General features: G+C 39.9%; 1 protein-coding gene across 3 annotated transcripts in view; it reads left to right on the top strand.

The window, feature by feature from the left end:
• MME (membrane metalloendopeptidase) overlaps positions 1–8,347 on the top strand; it is an 81,546-nt gene extending 73,199 nt beyond the window's left edge. For all 3 annotated transcript variants that reach the window (XM_020781934.3, XM_020781935.3, XM_020781932.3), the window contains exons 21-23: positions 2,118–2,213; positions 2,624–2,700; positions 6,575–8,347. In XM_020781934.3, coding sequence (XP_020637593.3) covers positions 2,118–2,213; positions 2,624–2,700; positions 6,575–6,674 — 273 coding nt within the window. In that variant the 3' untranslated portion in view covers positions 6,675–8,347. The remainder of the gene's footprint in view (positions 1–2,117; positions 2,214–2,623; positions 2,701–6,574) is intronic.
• The last annotated feature ends 7,358 nt before the right edge of the window (positions 8,348–15,705 follow it).

Here is a 15,705-nt window from a genome sequence, read left to right as displayed (position 1 = left end):
GATGGATGGATGGATGGATGGATGGATGGATGGATGGATAGATAGATAGATAGATAGATAGATAGATAGATAGATAGATAGATAGATAGATAGATAGATAGATAGATAGATAGATAGATAGATAGATAGATAGATAGATAGATAGATAGATTTGATAGCTAATTTATCAAAGCTTCAAAATTTAGTTATATACTTTCTAGCATTTGCTAGGGCCCTCTACATTATTATATATTCAATGCACCCTTGGACATCAAACTGTACCAAAAATTGTACTGCCCCCACCCCATGCAGACAGACATGTTTGTCCTGACACCTGATTTGTCTTTCTTTCCTGTGACAACATTTATATAAACAAACATAATTCACAAAGAACAAATATCTGTATCTCTGGACAATCATTTTGTGATGAGATGTGATGGTTAATGGGGCATTTTCACAAAATGTTTGCTTCTGACTTCTCATGGGGCGTTAGGGAAGAATGGTCCAGCATGCTGGCAAGGTAGATAATGAGGCAAGTAATATAATTCTGATGAAAGGTTAAGTGATGTAGAACTTTCTTTCATGTGATTATGGGGAGAAGCTCCCTGCTCTATATTTTCATTATCTTAGTTAAAAGAGTACAGAACACACAGTCAAATTAGCTGACTGTCCAGGACAAAGGACATTCTGGTCAAGACTGCCCTGTCTTTGCCTCTCTATACAAACATCACAGCTCTTTAACTTTCACTTAAATTTATCAAGGTTATCAACAGTTTAACCAGAGTAAATAAAAACAAATGACAGCCTCCTTCCAGTACCTTATTGTGATCTTCTTGCTAGCATAAGATGATCTAAGTGGATGTGGCAAATAGCTTCTACAAAGAATCCCAAAGCATTCCAAGCTAGGCAAACTTTTCCATGAGAGCAAACCTGCTTTTACATTTTGCATGTTATTGTCCTGGAGGAAACTGTATGCCATCTATAACTGGCATCTATAATGTTATATAGCACATTTCTGTTGTCATTTCTATTATTGTGATCCATGACTGGCTGGATCCTGGAGTTGCGGTGAGGGGACGGCAACTAAGCCTTGAAGTTTCACACAAATATTAGTTTACAGAAGCTGTTGATAGTTAATGGAAAAATATGTAAGGTACAAAGTTAGTCAAGTCTAAGCCCATTACAGAAACCATGACTGAAAGCTACTTCATAATTTTGTGGCACTGTGATATGCCAGGGCTTGACTTGTGTTTGCAAAACACATCAAGCATAAGGGAAAACACATCTTTATTAAGTCATATATAATCTGGATGCATGGTGTTGATTGTGTGTTTCCAAGTGCTTAGTGCTTCAGTATGCCATCAGGCGAAGCTGGAGGCTTCCCTCCTCCCTTGGGGGTTGGCGAGGAGAAATCAAGTTCAGTTATTTCTAAAGCAATCATTAATTATAGCCCTAAAAGTGGTTTAATAGCCATGTTTTTGCATGAGAGGTCTGCCCACATTATAGATGCCCAAATTGAAGATTGATAGAATTCCATGGCTGTGATGTCATACCAATAGACATAAGCATCACTGAACTGTTTTGTGTGTATATGCATATAGCTAGATGGTTTAACTCACAGAAACAATGGGATATTATGGCAAGATTTTTCAGCTTCTGCCTTCTTCAGCTGCATTTTAGAACAAGACAACTGTTCTAAAAGGAGGCTGTTCTAAAACAGAGAGAGCAGAATATACCAAAGTGGATGGATGCTGCCAGATATTGTCCTCTTAGGTTCAAGCCACACGGTGCTACAGGATCTTGATATGTCCATCCACTTTGGAACGCCCTGTGTTCTATATGGCTCACCTTGATATACCACATTTTTATTCAGAACAACAGAAGAAGGAAGAAGCCCAAAAACCTTGTGATGATATTTATGTATTTCTCTTTTATTGGTCACTTTAATAAATGTATGTTTTGAGTACGGTAATTAATTAAATTCTCCTGTGATCCAGAACAGACTTGTTTGAAGTGATGCTTGATGTTTTAAAATCTTTCTTTCTCCTCTTTCTGTTTCTCTCTGTTGCATTACTAGGAAATGATAACCTCTCTCCCTCTCTTTGTCTGTTTGTTTTTTTGTGGGGTGGGGGGCACAGGCCTATCGAAACCATATCAAAAAGAGTGGAGAAGAGAAACTGCTTCCTGGAATAGACTTCAACCATAAGCAGTTGTTCTTTCTGAACTTTGCACAGGTATTATACGTTCCTTGACTGAAAGCTCTGAAAATTATTTTGAGTTACAATTTCACAGTTAAGTTGGAAACAGCAGGCTGGCTTTTCTCCTTTTAATATGAACTGGCAGAATTGCTAAGTCAAACAGCCTTCGTAGCAGCTGCGCCAAGAGGAAAGTGACCTGTCAGGTTCCGTTAATCACAGCTTAGTGCATGAATGCATTCAGAAGGTGAGTCTGTGGAGCCTGGTTGTGTGTGGACGTAGAGTATTGTTGTTTTTAAGGACTTGGCAGCAGGCAGCACTTTAAACATCTTCTTTCACTGTCTCAGTTTTGAATGTCATGTAATAGCCTCAAATAGACCTGAGCAAAACTAAAGTAACACTGCTCTTATACAACCCATTCTTTCAATCTTTTGTTGTTGTTTTCCAAGATATGGTGCGGAACCTACAGGCCAGAATATGCTGTCAACTCTATTAAAACAGATGTGCACAGCCCAGGCAAATTCAGGTCAGTGTTGTAAAGCATCCATTTACAAAATAGTTATTTATTTACACCGAGATCCTTGTCTACAAAAGATCATACCACCATAAATATGTTGGCTTGGGAAGGTGCTGCATGATTTTGTTCTTTCTGTCTTATTCACTATTCAGTTGAGAGTACTGAGAAATTGTGCTCTCCCATAATCGGGTGTCTTCCTGATGTACTTACTTGCTTGGGATTAATGGCTACTGTGTGTGCCCCAAGAAAAATGAAAACTGGTAAAACAACACTGCCTCCACCACATCAACCCCACCTCAATATTTTGTTGTTGCCTGTTAAGCCAACTTCAGTGCACAGAAATCTGGACTTGACTGTTAACTAGAGATGGTCATGAACCACCACTTTTATAGTTTGTGCCAGTTCAGTAGATGGCCAAACCGGTGTTCTATGGTCCGGCACCCTGCCCCCCTCTGGCAGGCACCCACTCAAAGACAATGCCCAGCGGAGGCACAGCGGGGAACCCAGGATGCTGCTTCTGAGTGGGCAGCCACCAAAGGGGTGGGGACAAAACCATGGAATACTATGCCTATCCCTTCTGTTAACCTGTGTGCAATTCTCTTAAAAGACGACGGTAAAATAGGCATTTGAAGACAAGCAGCAAGATACTAGAAAGTTTGTTTTGTAATTCTCTTATAATGGAGATCAATGTAGAAACTGGGCCTTATAAATCTGTTCAACAACTAACACTCTTGACAGGTTGATAAAGAGTGTTTTCAAACTGTACACTCAATGCTTATAAAGGATAATGTGCACATATGTCTGCAGTCTGTTCTAATTTGCAGAATGCTAGCAATAGATAATATTTGAGAAACGATGGTCAGAATCCTGTCCGTGTTCGCATACATAACTTGCCAGGCCTAATTGACAAGTTTTCAGGGTACATCTTGATCAACTGTGTGTCATGCACCTGACCTCACAACTGAGATTCTCCAGGCAACTCATCCATTAGCCACAATTAGCAGCAGCTGACAGTGCAAACTTGTTGTTGTTGTTGTTTAGTCATCTAGTCATGTGTCTGACTCTTCGTGACCCCATGGACCAGAGCACGATAGTGGAGAGTTCCAACTAAACACAATTCACCTGGAGTAGAAATTGGCAAGCCACTCCAGTACCTTTGCCAAGAATACCCCATGAACAGAAACAAAAGGCTAAAAGTGCAAACGTACACAAACACAAATAGGACACAAGCTGCTGTGTTTTCTCCTTTAATTAAATCACAATGGACTAATAAAGGGAAAATACTAAATATTGTTCTAGATTTCTAAGTACTAGTGCTGCCTGCCAAATTTGGTGGACTTGTCTATGAAAGCTCACATTGAAATAAAGCAGTCTTTAAGGGACCACCACATTTTTCTCTTTTCATTTGTTATTTTATTTTTATTATTTTCATTTGTTCTTACTTATAATTTATTTATTTATTTATTCTATTTATATCCCGCCTATCTGGTCTTGCGACCACTCTAGGCAGCTACTCTAGGTCTACCAATTTTCAGTGTGCGGTATAATCCCACGTGGTCAAATTCACATCAGTTTTGAAAGAGAACATTTTCTATCAAATTCTCACTTTATATTGTGGGAACCTAACTCTTGCTTGTACATTTCATTTTAAGTGAAAGCAGCAACTGTTCCTGAAGTTGGCAGAAAAATGGTATTTTCATGTGGGTGTATTCTTGCAGATTTTTTTCCCTAGGAGATCTGTGCCTTTTTCACTAAGGCAATTATTTTCAAAATCCTGCATTCAGCCTAATTTCTGCTATAGTGTTTGCTCTGATCAGCTGCAGTTTCCAGGACTGTTGCTGAATGTATATTTTATTCATTTGCACTGTGCGTTCATTGTTTGGGTTCATTGTTTCCACTTGGATATGTAGTTTGAATTTTTCTAAAAAGCCCTGCGTTGTACTTTACCCAAGTACTTGTATATAGATTATAGGCCCATTCTGGGCAACTCATAATAATATGCTTTGTTGTGCTGTTGTTGGCCAGAGGGAAAGTGAAATGGCAACTCTGGCTACTATTGGGATGCCAGATAAGGGAATACTAATAGGATGTATAGGTTTCCTGAGGTGTCATAATAACTTTTGAACCACTGGTACTCATTATGCCCATCCGCTTGATCAAGTATCCAAGGAGAATCCTAAAATGGAAGCAGCTGCATCTGTCCCAACAAATGAAACGCTCCAAGTAGTTTTCATCTTCATTGGCAGCAGGCCTTTTATAAATCTAATGGGATTTATTTGCTCATTCAAAACCAGTCCCTCCTAAAATATTACTTGAAGACTGCAGATAAGGTCAGGGTGAACATGAAAACTTGAGAGAGATGACAGATGACACCACTGTCCCTGTTAATCAAAACATCCCAGAATAATGACCCTGAAAACACGGGCTGTGTTTTACGACTGCTGGTGGGCCTTTAAGCTGTATATACCCAAAATCCTGTTTCCTGATGACAATTTAGGATGGAGATAGGACTCTGTGCAGGATTTTTCAGAATTTTTGATTGTATGCACAGAGACTTTTCTCTTCAGATTTAGCACTCTACATGTGAGTCCTGAAACAAGGCAAGGCTAGGCTAGCCTGCCCCAGGGATAAGATGAACCCATTTATTGAACATCCACATGGACTATTGTTTATCCATGGTTTATTGCCACAGACACCCTCCTTAGTGCAGAGGGCAAACCAATCGGGGAAGTGTTGCTGTGCAAAGATAACATGCGATTAACAGCTACAGTGTCAATATAGCATAAAACTGGATCTTACCTACAGGCCACCTATAAAAAATGCTTGTCTGAATCCAGCAAGGGGGATTCATGGAGCCTGTAATCAGATTCATATGAATGAATTGGCTTTCACAGTTAAGCCAGGGAAGGAAATTGTCGCACATGAAAAGCAGTGGATCCAAAATTCTTCCACTTTAACCAAAAGACATGCTTCTTCCTTGGATTTTCACTTGGGCAAAAAAGAGGCAAAAGAGTACGTCTGAGTCTTTCACTGTTTAGATCACAAGCCCTCTTCAGCATTGGAAACTTTACTTTCGGGGGGCTATCTGACCCAGAATCCTCCAGCCAAGAGTAACATTTTAAAGCTTTGGCCCTCTTTTCTCCTAGCCGTAATGCCAATTAGCTATACCACTGCTGGGATTGACATTTTTAGTTCCGCAGTTATCAACTTCGGGTAATCCAAATCTTCTTGGACTACAACTCCCAGAAGCCTTCATGACTAGCTATGCTTGCCAGGGTTTCTGGGAGATGCAGTCCAAGAACACCTGGGTTATCCAATACAGTATTGGGAACCACTGTTCTAGTTGAACTAGGATTATTATTTTATAATTTATAAAACACATGCTTTGGGAGTGGTTGACAGAAGTATAATTTCTGTCTTGTGACTGGGCCTTAGATTGCCATTCATACAAAATGAAAACTATAATAATAACAGAAGTGCAAAATACTCTGTTTCCCCGAAAATAAGACCTAATCTGAAAATAAGCCCTAGTATGATTTTTCAGGATGCTCGTAATATAAGCCCTACCCCCCAAAATAAGCCCCAGTGAAGAGAAACCCCGCCCTCCACCATTGTGCAGCAAGCAAAAGAAGTTGACATGACCGTATTTGAATAAATGTAGATTGTTTTACATGAAAAAAAAATATCCCCTGAATATAAGCCCTAATGCACTTTTGGAACAAAAATTAATATAAGACCTTGTCTCATTTTTTGGGAAATACGGTAGCTTTTGTGGAAACCATGGACTAAAAGGGGGAAAGTGAGATTAACCTTCTTCTTTGTTCAGTGTTTACTTGTGGAGTAGACCCAGTGATACTAAAATGTTATTTTGTCTTACTTAAAGGGTCTTGGGAACACTACAGAACACCCAAGAGTTTTCTGAAGCCTTTAAATGTACCAATACACAATACATGGATCCTATGAAGAAGTGCCGAGTTTGGTGACAGAACTACAGGCAGCGACACCCAAGAAAAACAAGCTTTCCAGGAACCTGGTATACTTTTTGGGTGGCAGCGGGAATGAAGTGGCTGCAAAAGGAACAATTAAGAAAAACCCGTAAAGTGCATTAACACAACACCTTCTCCAGGAAAGAAAAAGGAAGACATTCAGCAACTGCTAACAGCTCCCCATGCTAAACTCGGGAAATGCTACATGGTTGCATACATATGGCTTCTTTATTTCTCAGTATCATGTAGCTTTAATTATGATTTCTAGTCAGTCTGCAGATTTTGTTTCAGCCAGTCCATCAAGATTGCCTTGAAAACACGTTCCCTGTATGCAAGCATGCTCAGCCTTAACAGATTATCCTGATGTGCATAACCAGAGAAAATAAGAAAATGTCAAGGAACACCAATCGCTTGGACACGGGAAGCAACAAACCGAGCATTTGCAGCAGGAGTGTGAGATTCTGCATCAACTCTAATTATGGCTCATGTTTCATCAAGTGCTTGTTTTTCACAGATGGCATTCAGAACTGTAAGGCCCAGATGAAAGAGAAGCCTGTAAAGGACCTACGCTCCTAGCTGTAGTGGCAAGCAGCCAATCACATATAAGAACTGATGGCTCGAAATGGAATGGTTCTCCCCGTTCACAATCCAAAGATGTACAGGATCAGCAGAGTACTAATAAGTATTGCCATACAGTTTGGGACGTGCAATCAGATGCAATCCCATGTCTTGCAGGACCAGTGTCATGTGACTGGCATTGGCCCACTGCTGGATGAAGACAATGCCACTGAGAAGGCCTTCTTTGCGTCTTGCTGCTTCTGCTTTTGTTATCTTAATGGGAGACAGCTAGCACAGCTAGCTGTTTCTCCTTCTGATTCCATCACGTGCCACGTATGAGATTCCAATTTCTGCCAGCTGTATGTCCTATGTCCTCAGACTCCCTCTTGAGGCTTTGCCTGCTTCTTTTTTTCAATCCGAACCTCTTTTTATGAGAACAATCCAAAGACAAATTATAATCTATTTAAGGGATTAACACTTAACCAAATGTATTGTTTACTGCTTTCCAGCCAAAATGACACTGTAAATAATTTATTAATGTTTTTAGCATATATTGTAATCAGGGCTGTTGTAATCAAAAACCTCTCTGTGTGTTTTCTAAGATTCTTCTGCAGTTCTAAGATTATTATCTCAAATTGAGGGGGGTGGGGAATGTGGCTTTTTTGAATGAAAACAAAAGTGTTTGCAATAATATATAAGATCATACTTTTTATATTTAATTCTGAACTATACCAGACATGAATTGTTAACTATTACTCCAACAGCTGCCTATCTTTGGAGAGTCAGAATCACTCAAAAGGCAGTTCTCAGTACAGAGATCTATACAAACTAAGAGATTGATTTTGGAAAGAAACTCGTAAAGGCCAGTTCTACCAATCCTGGGATCTAGACACCTAATGCAAATGCTGTTTATAATTTGAATCAGCAAGACTCTTTGCTTCAGAAATAATGTTATAATTGTAGTCATTTGCATATCTGGACTCTTGCTAGGAGAAAAAAACTTTTAATTCTGAATTCTTTTTAATTCAAATACTTTTGACATGCCCCCCCGTAAGTGGTGACAGAGGTACTGAATCACAAAATTTCCAAACAAATAAATACCAGATACCTCAGATGATTTGAATGGGTCTGTTTCTGAAGACTCTATGTGCATTTTACTTCAAGGCTATCAAGTGGGTTCAGGGCTGAGATGAAATATGAAACACCATACACCCTGTAAGAACCTCTGTTCACAAATTTCAGGCCAAAGTCTCCTAATTAATTATATTTCTAGTCAATTGTCTGAAGACTGAGGCTGGAATCCAATGGGTTGTCATTAGAGTGGGCTCACTGAATCAGCATAAGTAAGCACCTTCGTCGTCGTTTAGTCATTTAGTCGTGTCCGACTCTTCGTGACCCCATGGACCAGAGCACGCCAGGCCCTCCTATCTTCCACTGCCTCCCGGAGTTTGGTCAGATTCATGCTGGTTGCTTTGGTGACACTGTCCAACCATCTCATCCTCTGTCGTCCCCTTAAATAGTGTCTAATTCCAGGTCAAATCCTTGTCTCAGGATTGAAGAACCTGGAGACATTCAGTTCATATCTGCACCTGCCATCCAAATCAGTGGTGGGAGTGATGGGAGTTGTAGTTAATCAACTTCTGGAGGGTCACAGATTCCCTGGACCTGGTTGCTAATTAAGGCAAGTTTGTGGAACCTGTGGTTTTCCAGGTTTACCAGGAACTACAGCAGGTTTTAGTAAACAAACGACTAAAGTGTGCTATGGCTTGGTGATGCTTTGGAATGCTGAACATCTGTCAATCCCCATTTTCCCTAGACACACTCAGGATTTTGTTTCACCGCTGAAAGAATCTGAGGGTCATCACTAGAGTACATTTAGTTAAGAGATTTGTTACCTTGCTGGAATCATTTAGAATACAAGCAACTGAAGTAATCAAAACAGTTAGTTACATTTGTTACCCCCATTTTCTAAGCACCATATGAATAAGTGTTCTATAAAACATGTAAATTTTTGAAGCCTAGGTTAGGCTTTCTTTATTTCCTCACTATGTTTTTATCTTTTATGAAAACTAAGGAATTATAGGCCTCTTCCTTGCTCCCCTCAACCTGTTGTCTAAAGAAAACAGTCTTATAGTGTAACCTAGCTGCTCTTTGGTAGCACTAGATTTTCAGGGAGAGTTTTGTGTATCCACATTTTTGTAAGATTATAGCCTAAGGGAGTGGTTACACTACTGAAATAAATTGGGAGCTGGATCAGGGTTTTTGAAGTGAGTTCATTTTTGCAGTTTTTGTCCTGTGCTCACCTGTCTGACCATCCTCACACTGGCTGCATCTCACAGCAAACTCACTGTTGCTGCCAATGCCAATGCTGCCAATCCTCACGCTGAGGTGACATGGGTGACAGGGACGGAAGCCATGTTGTTCTGCTGTAGTGTGATTTTTAATCTTTTTTTTCAAACTGAAATAGTGCTCAATCGGTGTCACAGATATTAAAAATAACAGATCAGACTTCAAGGTTCTTCTGCTCCCACCTTCCTAGGCCAGAAGCCAACTGCCTCTGGAGGAAGAAAGAAACAGCAGGCAGGCCAGAATGGGTTAACATGATTTTTTGGGGTCCCTTGTCATATCTTAATTTTTTTAAAAAAAAAATCCAAAGTGGAATAGTGCTAGATCAGTGTGATAGACCAAATAAAATATAACATGTTGATCTGTAAGGTTACCCATGATCCTGGCATACAGTACAATATTTGATAAACCTCACAGGCACAATTTACTCTGACACAGGTAATCATACATGCAAAAATAGTGTTAACAGTAGAGTTAAAATAAGGAAGCTCCTAGCAAGTATTTTTTAAAAACTCAATTTCTGGTGGTGGGGGGACCATGCTTCCTGACAAAAAAAGTGCACTTAGCTGTATATTTTACAGTAAAAATTTACCTCCATTATCCATCATTACAGTACTTCTTAAAAGTATTACCAACATTGGTAATGTTGATACTAAAAAAATGCAATGTTGCAAGTAATATAACTTGTAATATGTTACTTCCGTCACTTAAAGAAGTGGTGGTGGTGGTGATATCAGATCTATTTGAGGTGTATGTATGACTTTTTTTCTAGGTTGCAGCTAACAGAAAATACCCTCCATGATGAGAGGGTTGGGCTAGATGACCTCAGAGTCACCTTCCAATTCTTTCATTTTGTGAAATGGAAACCACATTAGATCACTCTATGCAGTAGCTCTTCTGGTAGGACTTCACTTTCAAAAACATCCAACAAGAAAGGATCCCAGGGGCTCATCTCTGGTAGCTCTCATTATATTAAACTATTTAAAACAACTTGCACATGATGGGCCATGCATATAAATTTACCCTTAGCCACAAGATGCAACAGACAGAGGATCCTAAAGGATCAAAAAGGGAAACATCTATGCTTTAAATATTCTTTGGAAATGAGCCATACAACTCAACAGAATCTAAAAATAGAGAGCAAGCTAACATCTCATCATCCCTGCCAAGCATACACATTAGCCACTTCAGCATAGTTTGGAGATCACTCTTCCTTAATCCTGAACTTCACAGTGTGGTGAGGTCAATCTTATTTTACTCTTTACCCCACCCAACCCTACATCTTCCCCTTATGTAGGCTGAGAAAATGACATCAAGCTGTTGTTCGGTCCCCTCCACCATGGAGGAACCATTGCTGCAAAAGAACATTTCAGAGCTCTTTGCAGCAATGATTTTACTGTGGCAATAATATAACACAATAAATCATTTTGAGAGCAGATTTATTATTATTCACCACCACAAGTTTAAAAAGTAATTTATTTAACACTTATGTTAAGCAGCTCTAATATTTGTGTTAAGCAATTCTGGTCAACTCCATTTTTTTAAAAAAAAATAAGATTTTGTTCTTGAAGATCATCTTAATTAAAATGTATGAGAAAGAAATGTTAAAGGAAGTTGTACCTTTATGGACAAATCCTAAGTATTAATTACACTTTACGGTGGGTGTGTTGATCGTGCTGTTGTGAAATCTTCTCAGGCTATGATATTTCAGAGTTTCGAAATGGTGCTTTTGATGATGATAAGTCGTAGAATACCCCACCCAACACAGTGACTGGCCCACAGGAAAGGTCTATATAGTCAAATATTCATTGTTCCTACTTTGAGCGGACAACCAGTTACCTATGGGACCACACACTCTGACAGGACATGAGTACAGGTCTACCACCAGGTCATCGTTTCCTCTGCCAGATATACTGAGGCATCCTGGCTCTGGTGCTCGAAAAAAAAAAACAGATCTCTGACATGGGTGATGGGCATTGCCAGCCTCATCCCTCCCTGAATCTGTCTAAAGTTGCCAAGGCTGCCAACCTGTTTAACTATGTGCTATGTGTGTAGCTCCATGACTGTGATGAGTATGGCTACTTAAAGCACCAGACTATGACTGCTGAAAGTCAGGTCCCAATCCACATTCATATAGGGTTACCAGGTCAACAGCAACTCATCCTCTGGGATTTCAGGGCCAACGCCTGGAATGGGATGGCACAAGAGTGGGTACCAGCGATGTCACAGAGGCAGATCAGGCAAGGTTTGGCTGTGGGGCGGGAACTGCTTCTGAGCCATGTTTTTTGATGGGCAACTGTCAAATGGTGCCCAAACGATTCCACCATTCCTGCTCAGTGGAATTGTTTGGGCACCATTTGACAGTTGCCCTGCTGTCAAAAAAACATGGCTCAGTAGCAGTTGAGATTCTCACATGGGCCCACATGGTTTTATTGGGAGCACATCTGTATTTATAGTTTATAATGCAGTTTCTCCACATATTCTTTTACCTGGGGATGGTTGTGAGAAAGAAGACAACAAGGAGAGACTAAAATACACCTTGTAGGCACAAACTAATCTCAACAAGCCAGAAACATGGGCCTGCTTGCATGGATATTTGTCCAGTTCCGCACAGAAAGGTCAGATCTGAAAGATGTCTTAGCTATTTTTATAACTGAGGATTAGATCACATGTTAAAGGTAATATGCATTTCCTAGTATTTATACTGTTGTTCCTAAAGGCATGCAAATATTTCAGTACTACATATTTCAGATTTCATACATGTAAACAAAGCCATGCTATCCCCCAGTTGGCCAATTGCAAAACAAAAGCTAATAATTTGCCAGATGTGGACTGAGGCAAGTTCATGTTAAAATAAACAGAAGGTGTCTTTGCCCCCTTCTTAAGATCATGCTCCTCCTAATGAAATTAATTAATTGTATTGTTTAGTTTGGCTCTCACTGAGTGCAATGAAAGGCTGTTTGCCAAGTGCTTAATCAAAGATAGAATGAAACTCTGCTTCTGGGAAACCAGCAAGAATAATTTCATTTGATATTTAATGCCACTGAATCAATATGGATCTGAACAGCAATATAACATGGACTTTGGTGGTGGGAGTTAAGCAGGCAAGGCAACCAAGGGGCTGGAGAGGGAATACAAATAAGGAGATAGAGGCTGAAAGCTCACTCCAAAGAAGGGAGGGTCAGAGATCATAAAGAAGCATTAGATCTGGTCCAGCCTGCCACAACATACAGAACTGCAGGACCCAGGCATTGTTTCATTGTGATTGGAGTCATGTGCTGTTGTGAGAATGGAGTTGGCGTCACAAAGACTGGCTCTGGAAAAGTTGCTCAGTTGTCAGTGACAGAAAGGACATGTTTCACAGAGTGATCTTCCGACAGCCATACCGACACATGGGCTGCTTTTCACTGGAAGAGGTCATCAATCTTGCCTCTGATTAGCATTTCCAAACAGAGCTCAGAAAAGTCAGTCTTTGGATTACAACTCCCGCATTTCCCCAGTGACCACACCATCTGGGGTATTCTGGGAACGGATATTCAGAAAAGTAATATCTCTCAGCATCTGAAAGGGAGTGAAAAATAAGGTGGAGCCCATTGACATACAAGTTCTATAGCCGGCAAGTGACGATGGGCAGCTAGTTGGTAAAAATGAGGGTATGGCTACACAGTGAAATACTCTGCTTTTTGCATCGCTGTTACCCTATTTGAGGTTGATGCATTTCCTATGAGTACACAATGTATTCTGTAGCATGTTCTTTTTCAGGCGTCAGTCAATTTATTTTGATCAGGCAACGGGTGTTTTTTTAAAAAATCAATTTAACATGTGTACTTTCTCTCCTTTTCTCATGTGTGAACACCTCATTTGGGACGTGTCCCACAGCAATGTATTCATGGGAGCCACTGCAGGACATTCCCCCCTCATGAGCATGGCTGATGCTGACTACTTCAAGAAAATATATATAATTATTTCCAAATTAGGGCTGCATCACATGCATTAATTCCTCCTGAAATGACTCCAGGCAAAGTAGCTGGGGGTTAAGATATAGGAAATCTTAAAGTGTGGAAATGCCCATGGGGAAATTTCTGGTGCTATTGTAATGGTAGCACTATGTTTTTCTTTATTTTGGATTTTGAGTTCATTTCAGAATTTCTTTGTATTTTTATGGGCAGTTAACAGAGCCTTGGGCAACATGGAAGAATTTCAAATCCACAAAATATTTCGTCCCAGCACTCACATATAAGTTTCAGCTTTCCTAATTTTAATTATATCCCCCCCAGCTTCCATAAACATAAAGAAATGAAATGCCTCATTGCATTCAGTAATTGTTGCTGTGAAGACAGCAGCTGTATAAGCACAGAGGCAGCGCCATTCACTGGCTGCGCATGAAGAGTGCAGCTCGAAACAGACGTTTGAGAATCACATAGCCCCACCATGTGGCAGATGGTTACCAATGTAATCTTTAGCAAGAAAATACACAAAATAGGCTGTTATGAAGCTTCATTTGTTTCCTTTTTTCTGTTGAGCACAATATAAAAATGGCTGAAGTTGGACTCAAAACTTATTTTCTGCTTCATACGTACATTGTATATATTCTATGAGACTGAACTCATAACACATTGCTGTGGAAACCGATGCTACAGAATATGTAGATAATAAAAGAAACATGCTATCCCCTTTAATAATAGCCAAACCTGTGACAGCACCCCATTTGCATAAAAAGGCATCCCTTCTCAGAAAGTAGAGACTCCTTTCTCCCCCAAAGGGCCTTTTTCTCATGCATACACATCCACACTAACTTTAATACCTCGCTCTGAAAGATCAAGGGAGAAATTATTTAACAAGGGCTAAATATAAGGTGACCTGCAATGCCCCAGAAAACATGTTGGGACCCCCTTGAGGGTAATAAATAAATAAAATAAATGACCTCTAGGCTGGGAAACATTGATCCAGATGCAGCTTCTAGAAGGGCCTTATAGTACAGTGGTGCCTCGCTAGATGATGATAATCCATTCCACTGAAATCGCTGTTTAGCGAAATCATTGTCTAGCGAAAAGCATTTCCCCATTGGAATGCATTGAAACCTGTTTAATGTGTTCCAATGGGGAAGAATCATCGTTGTCTAGCGAAGATCGGCCATAGAAAAGCCACTTTGCGAACCGCCGATCAGCTGTTTAAATCGCTGTCTTGAGAAGCTTAGGTCCCCAAAACACCTGTTTTGCGAGCGCAGAAGGAGCTGTCAAAATCGTCGTCTAGTGAAAATTGGTTTGCGAAGCAGGGACCAAACATTGTCCAGCAAAATTCCCCCATAGGAATCACTGTTTTGCGAATCACTATAGCAATCGCAAAAAGTCAATGTCTGGCAAAAAAACTGTCATGTGGAGTAACTGTCTAGTGAGGCACCACTGTACATAGCTTCTGAGAGAGAGGGAGCCAATGAGGCCACTCTTCAGTTATAATAGAACACTTGATGGTCCCACATTGCATTCTAGCTACCACCAATAAAATGGTCTCACCACTTCTGAAAAATAACTCTCTGTAGGGTAGACACCACCCTCGGTGCATCTCCAAGTCACACCAAAACTGTAGGCAGCCACACATGTCTATTGGAAATATGGAGAAATGAAATTATCGCAATATGTCTATACCAGTAGAAGTGTAACAAAGTAGTGAAAGCTTCTTGAATTCTCCAAAACTCTTAAGCAAAACAAAACAAAAAAAAGATATTGGAAAGAAAAAACTGGGAGTGGAGGGGGGGGAAGCTTTTTAAAAAATCTATAGTTTGTAGCACTCTTAAGGTAGACTGCAGGAGGTGTCATTCAGACTAAAAATGCATTCCTAGATGTTTCTGCTCAGAAACAGGATGTGTGAATGAGCAGAATGTGACTTTGCTGCAGTTCTTTAATTTCCATCTTCAATTTCATTCCAACTTGTATGCACAGATTCTGAATTTTTTCTTCCCTTCACATGAAAATACATGCATACTTCTGGGGTCCCATTCCTTTAAATGTACACAATTTTCATGCATTTTTTTAAAAGCTATGTATTTTCTTCTATTGGTTACAGTATATTTGTGTGTATTCTAAATGTACTCAATTGCTATACATTGAATATACACATCAAATAC

This window comes from Pogona vitticeps, chromosome 3 (assembly GCF_051106095.1).
Source record: "Pogona vitticeps strain Pit_001003342236 chromosome 3, PviZW2.1, whole genome shotgun sequence".
Lineage (NCBI taxonomy): Eukaryota > Metazoa > Chordata > Lepidosauria > Squamata > Agamidae > Pogona > Pogona vitticeps.
Note: the sequence above shows the minus strand (reverse complement) of the source record. Positions and strands in the feature narration are given on the sequence as shown.